The 12,597-nt window shown below is 50.1% G+C and overlaps 1 protein-coding gene across 1 annotated transcript; it reads right to left on the bottom strand.

The window, feature by feature from the left end:
- Positions 1-10,930: 10,930 nt before the first annotated feature.
- Positions 10,931-11,863, bottom strand: LOC128899866 (olfactory receptor 14J1-like). The gene has a single exon (XM_054179578.1). It carries the CDS (start codon positions 11,861-11,863, stop codon positions 10,931-10,933), a length of 933 nt encoding a protein of 310 aa, XP_054035553.1.
- Between the last annotated feature and the right edge of the window lie 734 nt (positions 11,864-12,597).

Here is a 12,597-nt window from a genome sequence, read left to right as displayed (position 1 = left end):
TGCGGAGTCTGGCACTTCCTCTTTCCTTCCCTCTCCGAGACTTGGTAACTGGGGGAGAGATCTCCCGGCCATGGCCTGATTGGGCCCAAGGCCACAGGGGGATGGGCAGTCTCAGGCCTGGCCAGCTGAGACTAGCCCAGCAGAGGGAGGGGGAAGAAGGAGCCCTGGGGGTTTTGGATGCACCCTCAGGTGGGGATGGGATCTTTCTTTGTCACTGCGCTTTGGGTTTTCTGTAACATTCACTGCTTTCTATTTAAACTTTCATCACTTTTGCAATCCGTTTGCCTGAGTCGTTATTTCTGCCTGTGGTGGGGAGGGGATCTGCCCCAACCCATTACAGGTGTCCAGGACTGGGAGGGTGACTGAGAGCTGACTGGAGGAGAAGTCACTGCAGTCACTGACATGTTGAAGCTGTGGGTGCAGGACACTGCAGCTGTAGCTCCTGGAGGCATCTCCATCACGGCAGCTGATGCTCAGCTGAAGGCTCCTGGATTGTGCACACAGAAGGAGGACCAAAGCCCTTCAGTTCCATCCTGCCAGCAGCAGTGAGCAGAGCTGGGTAAGGAGAAGGCTTCACCCCCAGCCCCTCTGCCTTTCTCTCTTCCCTTCACTGTCTCTTCAGCACTGCAGGCCTGCTGCCTGTTTCTCCACCTCTCCATGGCTGTGGTGGTTTTAGGCAATGCCTTTAAAATTTAGTTACAGATTTTGAGCAGAAAAGTAGAAACAAAATAAATAGATCACTCTTGGGTGTGAAAAGGAAAAGAAAAGATTATTCTAAACAAATTGATTGGATAAATATCTAGAATCAGAGGAGCTGGACCATAACAATTGTCTCTCTTCTCTTCTGATCTCAGCTGTTTTGCTTGTCTCTGGAGAGATCACCTGCTTTGGCTGGCCTTGCTTAAGTCTAACCCACTGCTTTTTTGCTCTTTCCACTCCTCCTTTCTCTCTTGGAACAGGGCAACTGGGGGTAGGGGCAGTGGAACAGCTTCCCTGGTCTCTGACCAGGGGGGTTTGTGTGGTTTGCTAATTGTAAATACCTGTCCAATATTGTCACTCCTGGATGTTCAGTACCTGTTCATTGCATTCCATTGCAGAGTGTAGCTTTTGCTTGTCAATACAGCTTCATTTGCTTCTAACTGAGCTGCTCTGGCAAAGCTAATGCTGGGGGAAATTTCAACCCACCACAATGGGACTCTTGTTCCCTGGGACTGGGCTGTTGGTCACTTTCTGTTCTGACACCAGAGGCATCTTCATGGCAATTCTAGGTCCCTGCTGCATTTGAAGCTGGGATGAACTCTGCCATGGGTTGGTAGTGATGGGACTAAGCTGATCCATTCCTCATGCAGCTCAGGGACAGGGGTTACAATGAGGCTGAGAGAAGTGTGCCCTAACTTGTCACTGCCTTTCCCTCCTTGCACAGGTCTCCACGGCCAGAGGCAGCAGATGGCCAACAGCAGCTCCATCACCCACTTCCTCCTCCTGTCATTCCCAGGTACAAGGCAGCTGCAGCTCCTGCACTTCAGGCTCTTCCTGGCCATCTACCTGGCTGCCCTGCTGGGCAATGGCCTCATCATCACCACCATAGCCTGGGACCACCACCTCCACACCCCCATGTACTTCTTCCTCCTCAACCTCGCCCTCCTTGACCTGGGTGCCATCTCCACCACTGTGCCCAAATCCATGGACAATTCCCTGAGGAATTCCAGGGACATCTCCTATGCAGGATGTGTACTTCAGCTCTTCTTTTTTGTATTCTTAATTGTTGCAGAGTATTTTCTCCTCACCACCATGTCCTACGATCGCTACGTTGCCATCTGCAGACCCCTGCACTATGAGACCCTCCTGGGCAGCAGAGTTTGTCTCCACCTGGCAGCAGCTGCCTGGGGCTGTGGCTTTCTCTATGCTCTGCTGCACACAGCCAATACATTTTCCCTGCCCCTCTGCCAGGGCAATGCTGTGGAGCAGTTCTTCTGTGAAATCCCCCAGGTCCTCAAGCTCTCCTGCTCCAGGTCCTACCTCAGGGAACTTTGGCTTCTTGTGCTCAGTGTCTGTTCTATATCTGTCTGTTTTGTGTTGATTGTGGTGTCCTATGTGCAGATCTTCAGGGCAGTGCTGAGGATCCCCTCTCAGCAGGGACGCCACAAAGCCTTTGCCACCTGCCTCCCTCACCTGGCTGTGGTCTCCCTGGTTACAAGCACTGGCTCCTTTGCCTACCTGAAGCCCTCCTCTGTCTCCTCCCCATCCCTGGACCTGGTGGTGTCAGTGCTGTACTCAGTGGTGCCTCCAGCAGTGAACCCTCTCATCTACAGCCTGAGGAACCAGGAGCTCAAGGCTGCCCTGAGCCAACTGATCCCTGGATGCTTTCAGAAGCAATAAACTCTTTGTCTTCTCCTGCAGAGCAGTTCTGATGTCACTCAGTGCAGGCCCAGGCTGACAGCTCAAATTCTGGCTGCTGCTGGGGCTGTTCCCCTTGTGATAATGTTGTTCCCACACAAATGTGTTTCTTCAGACCCTTTCTGGTTCAGTGTTGTCCTGTCTGGTGTGACCCAGAGTCTGCAGCCATGAGGACCTGTGCTCCCTGGGTGTTCAACACAATAAAGGACCCTGCAGGGAGTTGTTTCTCTGAGCTCATTCCTCACTTCCTCTGTGGAGCTTCAGGGCAGTGCCTGTGTGCAGAGGTGGAGGGGCAGAGTCCCATCACAGCAGCAGTGCCAGGGAGCCCCAGAGCTTGGGCTGTCCTCAGCTGCTGTGATTAAGAGACCAGGCCAGGTGTCCACTTTATTATGTGAAATTCTTCTTTATAAAACTAATACAACACAAAAGCAGTTTATGACAGGATCAGGGACTCTCTTACATCCATCTGCTATGTGCCTGAAGTCTCACACTCTCAGGTCATAACACCACTCGTAATCAAATATCTGCCCTCCTCCAACAGCACTGCTGCACCATGTTTCACAAGCCATCAAGGCCAACACTGTTTCTTCTTATCAGTCCAGCAGTGCTTGGAGCTCAGATCTCCAAGGTTTAACCCTTCATTTCCCCCTTCTGTTATATAACAAGAGTCCCCTTAACAAAGCAATTAATCAAACTCTATAAGCATTACAATAAACAAGGTAAAAAAGGTAGCAAAAAGAATAAAGCAGTAAAAGCATACAGAATTGTTCTAAGAAAACTACAAAGCCAGAGAGAAAGTCCCCAATTACCAAGCAATTCAAAAGATGAAGGCAATTTATAGTTCCCAGCAATTTCTGAGCATCATGAAGTGTTTTCACATGTGCATTGATTTGCAAAGGCTGTGGAACAATTGTTTGGGTCTGAATCCTCCACCCTAAATATTTCCAAGGTGGTACATTCTGAATTTTCTCAGGTGCTACACAAAACCCCACTTGAGTCACAGTGGATACAGCAAGGGCTACAGCTTTCTCCATGAGCTCAGGGCTTTGTGCTGCCACTAGGATGTCATCCATGTAATGATATATCAGAACATCAGGAAATGCCTCTCCAACAGGACTGAGAATTTTTGCTACATACCACTGACAAATTGTAGAACTATTTTTCATTCCTTTTGGAAGCACAACCCAATGATATCTCTGCAAAGGTTGCTGCATGTTGATGTTTGGAACTGAAAAAGCAAACTTAAGAGCATCATTTGGATGTAGAGGAATGCTAAAGAAGCAATCTTTTAGGTCCATAACAGTTAAATGCCAATATCATGGTATCATTGTGGGTGAGGGTAGCCCTGGTTGGAGGCTGCCCATCTCTTCCATAACGTCATTAATCTTTCTGAGATCATGGAGCAAGCGCCACTTGCCTGTTTGGTTTTTGATGACCAAAATAGGAGAGTTCCATGGACTCATGGAGGGTACAATATGTCCTTTCCCCAATTGCTCTGTGACTAGTTCTTGGAGTGCACGAAGCTTTTCCAATGGTAGGGGCCATTGATCCACCCAGACAGGGGGATTTGTTTTCCATGTTAACTGAAGGGTGTTGCGCACCGCAATGGCCCCCTCTAAAAATGGGTGTTCATGGTCACCCCCCATTGTGAAAGCACATCATGACCCCACAGCACCATAGGCACAGGCAAAGCAAAAGGTTTCACAGAAGCTGTATGTCCCTCTGGTCCCTGAATCTGAATGAAATTCAGGCTCTGATGACTCTCTCCAGCTCCCCCTATGCCTGCCAGCACCTGAGATGCACTAGCTACAGGCCAGCGGGGGGGGGCATTTAGCTTTAGAAATCACTGTGACATCTGCTCCAGTATCAATAATGCCACTAAGCACTGTTTTCTGCTGACCATACATCAGGACACATTGACAGATAGGATGTTTTTGAGAGATAGTCTGTATCCACAGAATCTGTGGATCCCCAGTAGACCTGAATCCGCCTTTATTTCTTAAAGGTCCCTCTGCAGGGGGATGTTCCGATCCCAAGGGAAGCAATAATAGCTGTGCAATACGACTTCCCTTCAGTACCGTGCAGGGAGGAAACGGAGTCCATGACATGATCTGAATTTTATCTGTGCTGTCAGAATCAACAACCCCAGGAAGCACACAAAGTCCTGATAGCGTTGTTGAGGATCTGCCTAATATTAATGCCTGAGTTTTTGCTGGGAGAGGACCTGACACACCTGTTGGCAATAAATGTACCGTGGCATCAAGTAAAGTTACTGTGTTGGAGATTGCCAGGTCCAGTCCTGCGCTGCCTGCTGTTGCTGGGCGGAGGTCAGAGGCGTGTGTGCTGCTGGCATCTGGCTGGCCGGTGACGGCTGGATGATTTAGAATAGAATAGAATAGAATAGAATAGAATAGAATAGAATAGAATAGAATAGAATAGAATAGAATAGACCAGGTTGGAAGAGACCTTCGAGATCATCGTGTCCAACCTATCATCCAACACTACCCAATCAACTAAACCATGGAACCAAGCATCCTGTCAAGCCTCGCCCTGAACACCCCCAGCGACAGCGACCCCACCACCTCCTCAGGCAGCCCATTCCAGTGGGCAATCACTCTCTCTGTGTAAAACTTCCTCCTAACCTCCAGCCTAAACCTCCCCTGACTCAGCCTGAGACTGTGCCCTCTTGTTCTGGTACTGGTTGCCTGGGAGAAGAGACCAACCTCTGCCTCACTACAACCCCCCTTCAGGTAGTTGTAGAGAGCAATAAGGTCACCCCTGAGTCTCCTCCTCTCCAGACTAAGCAACCCCAGCTCCCTCAATCTCTCCTCATAGGGCTTGTGCTCCAAGCCCCTCACCAACCTTGTTGCCCTTTTCTGGACACTCTCCAGCAAGTCAACATCCTTCCTAAACTGAGGGGCCCAGAACTGGACACAGTACTCGAGGTGCGGCCTAACCAGTGCAGTGTCCAGGGGCAGAGTGAGCTCCCTGCTCCTGCTGGCCACACTGTTCCTGATGCAGGCCAGGATGCCATTGGCCCTCCTGACTGCCTGGGCACACTGCAGGCTCATGTTCAGTCTACCATCAACCAGCACCCCCAGGTCCCTTTCCACCTGGCTGCTCTCCAGCCACTCTGACCCCAGCCTGTAGCTCTGCATGGGGTTGTTGTGGCCAATGTGCAGAACCCGGCACTTGGATGTATTCAATCTCATGCCCTTGGCCTCTGCCCATCTGTCCTTGCTTCACGCTGCCAGAGGTGGCTGCGATGGGTGGGGCGGTCCAAGCACCCTGGTTTGGTGTCATCACATGGGATGTACTCGCACTGCGGGAGCAGCTTCCCTGCCTATGACAATCTTGAGTAAAATGATTAGGTCTGTGACAGTGAGCGCAGCACTTTCGAGTCTGTCCAGCAGTCAGGCAATTTGATTTAAGATACCTAGGTTTCCAGAAGCACCATGTTTGCAACCCAGCTTGTTTCCCTTGTGCGGTGGTCATACTGGTGGTTTCACGACTGCTTCTATGGCCACGGCTAGATATGTTGCTGTTTGTCAGTGCTTCATTTGTTCTGTTGTGTCCAGCAGTCGTGAGGTAGGGGTACCTCTTGGTAAAATGCTGAGAACCTGTTTAATTTTGTTGTTAACATTGTCAAATGCCAGAACATCCAGCATTTTTACCATCATATCACGAGTCAAATCTGGATTAGTATTGAATGCTGTATGTAAGGTATCGACAAAGGAACCAAATGGCCCTGTTGGACCCTGACAAGTAGTGAGAAGCGCAGGATCAGATTTATCATCCTGGATTCTTGACCACGCTTTGATCACTAAATCCTGACTTAATTGTAAAGCCTCATCAGGAAGTTGCATTTGCTGATCTGATCTAGCAAAGGTCCTGCTCCAACGAGTTGGTCAGCAGTGACACCGTGTAAAAGGGTCTGCTGACTGCCGAGGCATGGCTTCCGCGGCATTGTAAGCGATTTGCCATTTATCAAGAAGTTGCAAGGTCTGATGTGGTGTTATTTTCAGCCCTCTGCTTTATAACATGGGTTGAAGCTCAGAGAGTATTGTCTCAGGATCTAACTTTTTTCCTGCAGTTAGAATATCATCCATATAATGATAGATGCAGAAGTCATATTGAGTCTGTCTAAATGGGGACAAAGCCCAAGCCACATACATTTGGCACAGGGTGGGAGAATTCTGCATGCCTTGAGGCAAGGTTATCCATTGATATCATTGGGTGGGGTCGGCCTTATTAACTGGTGGCCCAGTAATCTGAATCATCCGGATGTCTTTCACGATACCTCTCCACTGACGCAGCACCGGATCGGTTCCCTGTCCTCCCACCTCCCGATCCCTTACACTACCGTCCCTTCGGAATTTGATTGTATTCCCTGTTGCAGTGATATCCTCTGCTGATAATGTCTGGGATTTAAGAGGCAGGGAGGGTAGCGGAGCCAGAGCTGCTGGGGCTGCTGGGGCTGCTAGGGCCACTGCCATAGCCACCGCCGGGGCTGCCGCTATGGAGACGGCCGCCGGGACCTCTGGGGCCGCTGCCATGGCTGCTGCCAGGGCTGCCACCAGGGCCACTGCCATGGCGATGACCGCCAGGGCCACCAGGTTGGAGACCTCCGATTCATGTAGAAGGAGGAATAGTGGGTAACAAATTGTGACGAGGATGCTGACGGAGCGGCAGACGATGTGTGTGTGGGGGGGCAGTGGTGGAGGGTTGAGGGTGCAGAGCCTTCCGAATCTCCCTTTTTGATGTCGGTTAGAACCAACGCCGCAGCAGCTGAATCGAGAGTAGACTTTTCTGCTTTCATAGATTGCAGTGTATGTGACAATGTGCCACAGGGTGCTATAGGGAAAAGCTCCTTTTGAGCCTTTAGACACCTCATCCCACAGCCGGGCTCCAATTCTGTCCCATGCTTTGGAAGTGAAAGCTTCATTTACTGTGGGGATAAGACCTTGATCCCGGGCCCAGGCTAATAGCCCTTTTAAAATCCCAGAATCGTAAGTAATACTTCTCATGGAGAGGATACTTTGGAGGGCATTTAGTGCTACCCTGTACCCTCCCCGTCCGCTTTACTGGATCCTAGTGAGATTCTCTTCCTTTTCTGAGCGTGTGCTGCTTATTTTGTCAGCACCGGGGCAGTGCTGGTTCGAGCGGCTTTCCATACTGCTCGGAGCATACCTCTTATGCTGAGTTGAGCAGCATCGTAGTCCGAGGATCGCATCACAAGTTCGGGCACCAGATGTCGGCGATGGAGAACGGAGTCAATACAAACGGCCAATATGATCGAGTATTGTTTGTTTATTAAGGGAACCTCTACAGCTTATATAGACTGGGAGAGCATCGTTGGCATAGCTTCATTGGTTCCCCACGAGTGACCACACATCCTACTGTTATAGATTATTGGTCACACTACTAATGACACGTGAGGTTGTTGATGCAGGTGTGCGTCCTGTTGTTCCCAGATAACTCTCTGTGTTTATAGCTACCAGTGCCCTGCTTTAGTTACATGCTGCAGGCACAGCATTGTTTTGCTACACTGCTAGCTACGTCTGCACTTATGCTGAGCATGGCCTACCACCATGTCAGGCTCTAGACCTATACTGCCAGATTGCTCACACTGCTTATTGCCACCATTGCCACATTCATGCAGTGGGAACTTCAGTTCTAAAGCTTGAAAATCTGCACCTTTCTGAAGACAACAGCTTGTAAACAATGGAAGAAGAGTGGTTTTGCTCCTGCTGTCTGTTTCCAGTTCCCCTCCTCCTCTTCCTTCTGTCTCTCTTATCTCTCTCCCTTGCTTGCAGTCTTTTGCAGCTCTGACGAATCACAGAATCACCAAGGTTTGAAGAGACCTCAAAGATCATCAAGTCCAACCTCTCACCAAAGACCTCATAACTAAACCATGGCACAAAGTGCCATGTCCAATCTGCTCTTGAAGACCTCCAGGGCTGGTGACTCCACCACCTCCCTGCCAGCCCAATCCAATGGCTAACAACTCTCTCAGTGATACATAGAATACATACATACATAGAATACATAGAATAAACCAGGTTGGAAGAGACCATCAAGATCACCGCGTCCAACCCTTCAACCAATCCAACACCACCCAAACAACTAACCCACGGCACCAAGCACCCCATCAATTCTTCTCCTAAAAACCTCCAATGATGGCGACTCCACCACCTCCCCAGGCAGCCCATTCCAATGGGCAATCACTCTTTCTGTATAGATGAACTTTCTCCTCACCTCCAGCCTAAACTTCCCCTGGTGCAGCCTGAGACTATGTCCTCTTGTTCTGGTGCTGGTTGCCTAGGAGAAGAGACCAACCCCTACCTGTCTACAACCTCCCTTCAGGTAGTTGTAGAGAGTAATAAGGTCACCCCTGAGTCTTCTCTTCTCCAGGCTAAACAACCCCAGCTCCCTCAGTCTCTCCTCATAGGGCTTGTGTTCCAAACCCCTCCCCAGCTTTGTTGCCCTTCTCTGGACATGTTTCACAAGTCAACATCTTTCCTAAAATGAGGGGCCTAGAACTGGACACAGTGCTCAAGGTGTGGCCTAACCAGTGCTGAGGACAGGGGCAGAATGACTTCCTTGCTCCTGCTGGCCACACTGTTCCTGATGCAGGCCAGGATGCCATTGGCCCTCTTGGCTGCCTGGGCACACTGCAGGCTCATGTTCAGCCTACTGTCAAACAGTACCCCCAGGTCCCATTCTGCCTGGCTACTCTCCAGCCACTCTGACCCCAGCCTGTAGCACTGCATGAGGTTGCTGTGGCCAATGTGCAGAACCTGGCACTTGGATGTGTTCCATAGAACCATGTCTTTGCAAGCCATTCTGCAACATTCAATGTCCTGCCCTTGGACTCTGCCCATCTGTCCAGCCTGTCGAGGTCACTTTGCAAAGCCTCTCTACCCTCCAGCAGATCAACTCCTGTCCTCAGCTTGGTGTCATCAACAAATTTACTGATGATGGACTCAATGCTCTCCTCCAGATCATCAATAAAGATGTTAAAGAGCATGGGGCCCAGCACTGATCCTTGGGGCACACCACTAGTGCCTGGCTGCCAGCTGGATGTGGCACCATTCACCACCACCCTCTGGGCTTGGCCCTCCAGCCAGTTCCTAACCCAGCTCAGAGTGCTCCTGTCCAAGCCATGGGCTGACAGCTTGGCCAAGAGTTTGCTGTGGGGGACAGTGTCAAAGGCCTTGCTGAAGTCCAGGTAAACTCCATCCACAGGTACTATTAGCCAAACACCAAACTCAGGTGTGAGAGGCAATGCACCCAAAAGGACTCTCCAGACTATTAGCTGAGGAAGGAGGTGGATGTGGAAAGTTTAATACATCTGACTGGTGCCTAAAGATTGAGGACAATGGGGAGGCAGCAATAAATATAGACACCAAAACAGCTCATGGTCCAGTCCAAACCTGGCAAGGACTGGGAAGCGACACATTGTCTTGGTTGCCTGGTGGGCCATGGGTCAAACGAGTGTCATTCTTCTCTCTTTGTGCAACAGCAGCTCTACTCTTTCTACCATGTCTGATACCCTGGTTTGTATGGCTTATCCATCCTGCAGTCAGGCAGGTGCAGGGTGTAGCCATCTCAAGTGAGCCAGAAAAGGCTACAAAAAAGAGCAGTATGATGTATCTGCAAATAAGACCAACATCAGAAATGAGCCAAGAGGAAAGGATTGAGTTAATAGTGAATGAATTTTGTAAAGACAATCATTAAAGCAAGAAGAGGAGGGAATTGATGGGATCAAAAGGAGGGAGTGTCCTTACAAAGGAAGAATTGGCTAAGAGGGAGTTGGAAGAGAAAGGGAGGACCCAGACAGTTCACCTTCTCTATGTGTATATAAATCACAAAGGGGCCTCTGCTAAGTCCCTTCCCTTGAACCTTGCTGTAAATCAGTAGGGGTCTGTCCGAAGAGAGCAGACACTGAACACAGCCTGAACTGCTGAACTTTTAGGCCAGAGCACAGGCTTAACAGACTACTGAATATTAACTTCTCCACCCAGAGAAGTGAAGAACCTAATTTAAATAAGCATAGGATGTATGAAGCAGGGAGGGTTCGTGTGAAGGAGGACATGTAGCAGGGGTTTGGGGAAAGACTACATCCTGAGTACCTGAGCCAGTGGAGAAAGGGAGAGGGAAATTTGCACCCAGAAATGCAGGATGAAAGGGGAGCTGTGCCTTCAGCAATGAGAAAGACCCCACAGGGAATTGACCTGTGGACTCTCCCTTTATTCAAATAAAGTTTTGCCAGACTACTCTGTCTCTGTTATGAACTTCTAGATGGGAAGAATTTTTCCTTGCTTGCTGCACACCCAGGGAGCACAGCTGCTCCTGTCTGCAGTATCTGGGTCACAGCAGACAGGACAGCACTGGATCAGAAATGGTCTGAAGAAAGACTCTGGTGGGGAAACAACTTTCTCACAAGGGTCACACAACCAGCAGCAGCCAAACAGAGACAAACCAGACTGTGAGTGACATCAGAACTGCTCTACAGAAGAAGACAAAGAGTTTAATGTTTCTGAAAGCATCTGGTGGTCATTTTCCTTAGGGCATCCTTGAGCTCCTGGTTCCTCAGGCTGTAGATGAGAGGGTTCACTGCTGGAGGCACCACTGAGTACTGAACTGACACCACCAGTTCCAGGGATGGGGACGAGATAGAAGTGGGCTTCAGGTGGGCAAACATTACAGTGGTGACAAACAGGGAGGCCACAGCCAGGTGAGGGAGGCAGGTGGCAAAGGCTTTGTGGCGTCCCTGCTGAGAGGGGATCCTCAGCACTGCCCTGAAGATCTGCACATAGGACACCACAATCAACACAAAACCCACAAAGTATAAACAGGCACTGACCAAAATGAGCCAAAGCTCCCTGATGTAGGATGTGGAGCAGGACAGCTTGAGGATCTGGGGGATTTCACAGAAGAATTGGTGCAGAGCATTGCCCTGGCAGAGGGGCAGGGAAAATGTATTGGCTGTGTGCAGCAGAGCATGGAAGAACCCACAGCCCCAGACAGCTGCTGCCAGGTGGAGACAAACTCTGCTGCCCAGGAGGGTCTCATAGTGCAGGGGTCTGCAGATGGCAACGTAGCGATCATAGGACATGATGGTGAGGAGAAAATACTCAGCAGCAATTAGGAATACATAAAAGAAGAGCTGGAGAACACATCCTGCATAGGAGATGTCCCTGGTGTCCCTCAGGGAATTGGCCATGGATTTGGGCACAGTGGTGGAGATGGCACCCAGGTCAAGGAGGGCGAGGTTGAGGAGGAAGAAGTACATGGGGGTGTGGAGGTGGTGGTCCCAGGCTATGGTGGTGATGATGAGGCCATTGCCCAGCAGGGCAGCCAGGTAGATGGCCAGGAAGAGGCAGAAGTGCAGGAGCTGCAGCTGCCTTGTGCCTGGGAATGGCAGGAGGAGGAAGTGGGTGATGGAGCTGCTGTTGGCCATCTGCTGCCTCTGGCCATGGAGACCTGTCCAAGGAGGGAAAGGCAGTGACAAGTTAGGGCACACTTCTCTCAGCCTCATTGTCACCCCTATCCCTGAGCTGCAGAAGGAGTGGATCAGCTCAGTCCCATCACTACCAACCCATGGCAGAGCTCATCACAGCTTCAAATGCAGCAGGGACCCAGAATTGCCATGAAGATTGCTCTGGTGTCGGAACAGAAAGTGACCAAGAGCCCAGTCCCATGGAACAAGAGTCCCATTGTAGTGGGTTGAAATTTCCCCCAGCATTAGCTTTGCCAGAGCAGCTCAGTTAGAAGCAAATGACAATGCATTGACAAGCAAGAGCTACACTCTGCAATGGAATGCAATGAACAGGTACAGAACATCCAGGAGTGACAATATGAGACAGGTATTTACAATTAGCAAATGACACAACCTCCCCCCTGCTCAGAGACCAGGGAAGCTGTTCCACTGCCCCTACCCACCAAACCCCTGTTCCAAGAGAGAAAGGAGGAGTGGAGAGAGAAACAAAGCAGTGATCTATCTTTTTTTTTTTTTGTTACTTTTCTGCTCAAAATCTGTAACTAAAGTTTAAAGGCATAGCCTAAAACTACCACACCCATGGAAAGGTGGAGAAACAGGGAGCAGGCCTGCAGTGCTGCAGAGACAGTGAAGGGAAGAGAGAAAGGCAGAGGGCTGGGAGTGAAGTCTTCTCCTTCCCCAGCTCTGCTCACTGC

This window comes from Dryobates pubescens, unplaced genomic scaffold (assembly GCF_014839835.1).
Source record: "Dryobates pubescens isolate bDryPub1 unplaced genomic scaffold, bDryPub1.pri scaffold_90_arrow_ctg1, whole genome shotgun sequence".
NCBI lineage: Eukaryota > Metazoa > Chordata > Aves > Piciformes > Picidae > Dryobates > Dryobates pubescens.
Note: the sequence above shows the minus strand (reverse complement) of the source record. Positions and strands in the feature narration are given on the sequence as shown.